Source organism: Nicotiana attenuata, chromosome 2, assembly GCF_001879085.1.
Source record: "Nicotiana attenuata strain UT chromosome 2, NIATTr2, whole genome shotgun sequence".
Taxonomy (NCBI): domain Eukaryota; kingdom Viridiplantae; phylum Streptophyta; class Magnoliopsida; order Solanales; family Solanaceae; genus Nicotiana; species Nicotiana attenuata.
In genome coordinates this window covers 33,518,067-33,521,598 of record NC_031990.1, presented here as the reverse complement: position 1 = coordinate 33,521,598, position 3,532 = coordinate 33,518,067, and the positions used below count along the sequence as shown (strand labels likewise).

The window sequence follows — 3,532 nt, the reverse complement described above, 5'->3', positions numbered from 1 at the left end:
GAGCAGGTTCAAGGAAGGGCCGGACCACAAGGTCTATCATACGCAGCCTTACCCTTCATTTCTGCAAGAGGCTGTTTCCACGGCTCAAACCCGTGACCTCCTGGTCACATGACAACAATTTTACCAGTTACGCCAAGGCTCCCTTTCTTCCACAGCCACAAGCTCAAACCTAATATATAAATCTCCTTATGACATGTGATATTCTCTACTGTGTCTCGTCTATCAGAAAGTTTTAGCACCCTTCAAACCATTGTACTTAAGCCCTAACTCACAGACTCAAAAGATCAGTCCTTTCTGATATTGTCTAATAATCCAATTATGAATGAATTAATTCATAGCTCTAATTATCAATCCAACTAGGAACCGGAACCGTTGCAGTGAACTATAGCTGAAGAATAAGCAGTGCATTACTTGAAGCAATTAGTATATAAGACTAGACTATCAATAAGTAGAAGAGAGAGGAGGAGGAAGGGGGGAATGAAACAAGCAAGCTCAAAGCTTTGGTAAATACATTTTGAAACCAAAAAACTGGCGAGCAATAGATAAACTAAGAAGAATAAGAGGTTGTAACATGATAACGGAAAAAAGGAAAAGTGCCTTCGATCATATATAAGCAAATACTAAGTAAGTAGTTTTGGAGAGATCAAACTTTCTGTAGAAGCGAATCCATTCTGAAAGCTATCAGCTCGAGGCCACAATCCAAATGGTCCTCTGGACGTCCTAAATGACTGCCCGTCAAAACCCCTGGACCAGAATAGGACTTCACCATCCGCAAACCTATATTTTGGTACGACTTTATAAATCTGGGGATCTCCTACAGTAAACAATGCATCCCAAGATTTATTGCCACTATAGTCTTTCAATACCCATAACTTAAAAGTGTTCTCCCGCAAAAAATCATAAGTAGAATAAACAAAAAGCATTTCTTCCAATACTGAAACGCCAATATTACGCAAAAATATTTTCTCTGGCAGTGGTATCTCTCCGTATACTTCATTTGAAATATCAAATGAAACCACAAAATAATTTCTTGAAATACCGACCCAATGAAATGCCCCATGTACAAATGCCAAAGAATGCGTACCAAACAACTCATTGTGAATGTCACGAGGATGTTTATCAATTTTTCTCCACGAACCACTTTTCAGCGCAAGAATTTCACTAGGTACTTTGCAACCGTTCTCTTTCTTCTCGTCAACCTTAAGAATCTTATAGTCACCGCTAGTTGAGTCATAACCCAATCCCAAACAAGAAACTCCCTTCGGTGAAAATTCTGGATCAGGAAGTACTATTGATTCTCCTGTGGAGGGGTTCCATAGCACAAGTATGTGGCGCTTATCAACAATATTATCACAAACCTCAATAATAGCCAAGCCATTATAACAACAAGAGATTGAGCAATACCACAATTTAGAGTCTGAAGGGCAATCAAGTTTTCGTACATCCTCAACCCGTTGAACCAACGTTAATGGACAACAGTATACGGAATATATACCATCCTCAGGGCACAAATGAGAAATTTTTGGGAATTTTCATCATTCTTGGCATGTTTGAGATGCTTCATCTTAAAGTAAGGCCCGGAGATCAATGTTTTCCAAAAATTCGAAACACATTTGAATCGAAGAAGAGACTGCACAGGTAACCTGCTAAGGATGTCCATAAGTATTTCCTCTTGAAAGTGAACTTCCATTGCCTGGATAGAACAAGAAAGTGCTATCAGTCAATTTATTTTTAAAGTATTCAAATAATAGACAAATTCAGTTATTTGCCAAGAGTTTAGAAACACCGCAACCATGTTAACATATTTTACCAATTTAATTCTAAATTAAACATGGAAAATACACCTTTTAGCCATAGCAATCAACACACATAGAATCTAAGTCCGACCAACAAACCCCGATAAATAAACTCCATTGGTACATCATGAACTCACCTGATCGACAATATCCATCTGCTTTGTATTCTTTGACAGCTCCACAACTCTTTTTCCTGCAATTACAATTTGTGGTTAGCCCCATTTACACGATAGTACCCGGGGGTTAATGCAGATGTGGATTCATAATTTAAGCTCTAGGGCTCAAACTCATTACAACAACAACAACAACAAACCCAAGTTAAGGGGTTTATATCTACTATTTTTTGCAATTCAAGTGAATTTTTACACATATATACCCGCGCCGAAAATACTGTGTTCAGATGAACTTGGTGCTTTCAAGCTGCATTGGCCACTGGGTTAATGGAGGCAAAAAAGAGAAATAAATCTTCTTATATGCCTAATTTTGGTGGGCACCTGAACCCAATAGCTTTTGCCCAGACTTTGTATATGTATTAATAAATCTAAATATTTAAATATGAAGCCAGTTATTATTGCATATTAATTTAAGATAACTATAGGAACCATAAACTTCAAATCCTAAATTCGGCTCAACATAAAAGTTGACTCAAACACCATTGTTGTTAACTTGTTATTAAAAAAGAACGCAGAGCAGATAGAAATAAATACCTTTGCGAATATGATTGAGAGGTACTGATTTCTTCTTCTGTTGGCGATTTGCCTTTTGTGTCCTAATTGGAGAATTTGAATGGTGGGGTTTTTCTTCTTCTTCTTCTCCTATTTTAGCTTTGATTGAAAAGTTTTGGTCTTTTTTGGAGTTTTATTTGAACGCTGTGTTATTTTTATATTGCCCAAGGAATGCGGGGTTAGGCCGGTTCAAGTTGTTTTTTCCTATTAACTCCTTTTTTTTTAACTTTTGATATGACTAGTCTCTGTAAACGTGAGTTGCACGATATTTCCTGTCAATTATATTAAAAAGCTAATTAATGTTATTTTTAATTATATTATATCTGTATGGGTCAGAATTCGACCCCACGATAATTACGAAGTTAATCCCGTCTTAAGTTAATTCATGATTGATTAGTGGTACGACCACTCAGAATTAGCGGTATTCAACCCTTATCTGATTCGATCAACAAGGCCACGGCCCGTCCGTCACCATGAAGACGAAACCCCAACGTGGTCACGGCCACTTATTGTCAACTCACGAAGCTCACAGCTATAAATACCAAGAGAGGAAACCCTAGAAAGGGGGCTTCTTCTTTACTATTGAAGAGAGAGAGAAAGATCTAACGATACACATATTGTGGGAAAGTGGAACATCATTGTAAGGCTCTGAACCTCTTCATGGAGAGGCAGACCAAAGCAATACTATCAATAAAAGCTTTTAATGTTTCTCTTCCTAACGCTGAGTACTTATTTGCGCATCTTTCATTTGGTCTAATGGATTATTACGGTTTGCTATGATTTTCCCGTGATTTATTTATATTGTTTACACTCATAAGGTATATGTTAACTTTTGAGCAAACAATTTGGCGCCGTTTGTGGGGATTTCCTAGCAAAATCGCGTAGTTCTTCCCTGTACTAAAAGGAAAGAAACGCCAAACTCGAAGGGGAACTCGAAGATCTCAAATCAAGATCCAAGTCCTCTCTCTCTCTCCGATCTCAGATAGTGCAAACAAAAAGAAGAAGCCCCCC

At 37.7% G+C, this 3,532-nt stretch overlaps 1 protein-coding gene across 1 annotated transcript; it reads right to left on the bottom strand.

Moving 5' to 3' along the window:
- Positions 581-2,642, bottom strand: LOC109222915 (F-box protein CPR30-like). The gene is made up of 4 exons (XM_019387204.1): positions 2,504-2,642; positions 1,934-1,989; positions 1,405-1,693; positions 581-1,300 (listed from the first exon to the last, which is right to left on the bottom strand). The coding sequence occupies exons 3-4, from the start codon at positions 1,442-1,444 to the stop codon at positions 621-623; spliced, it is 720 nt and encodes a 239-aa protein (XP_019242749.1). The 5' UTR covers positions 1,445-1,693; positions 1,934-1,989; positions 2,504-2,642; the 3' UTR covers positions 581-620.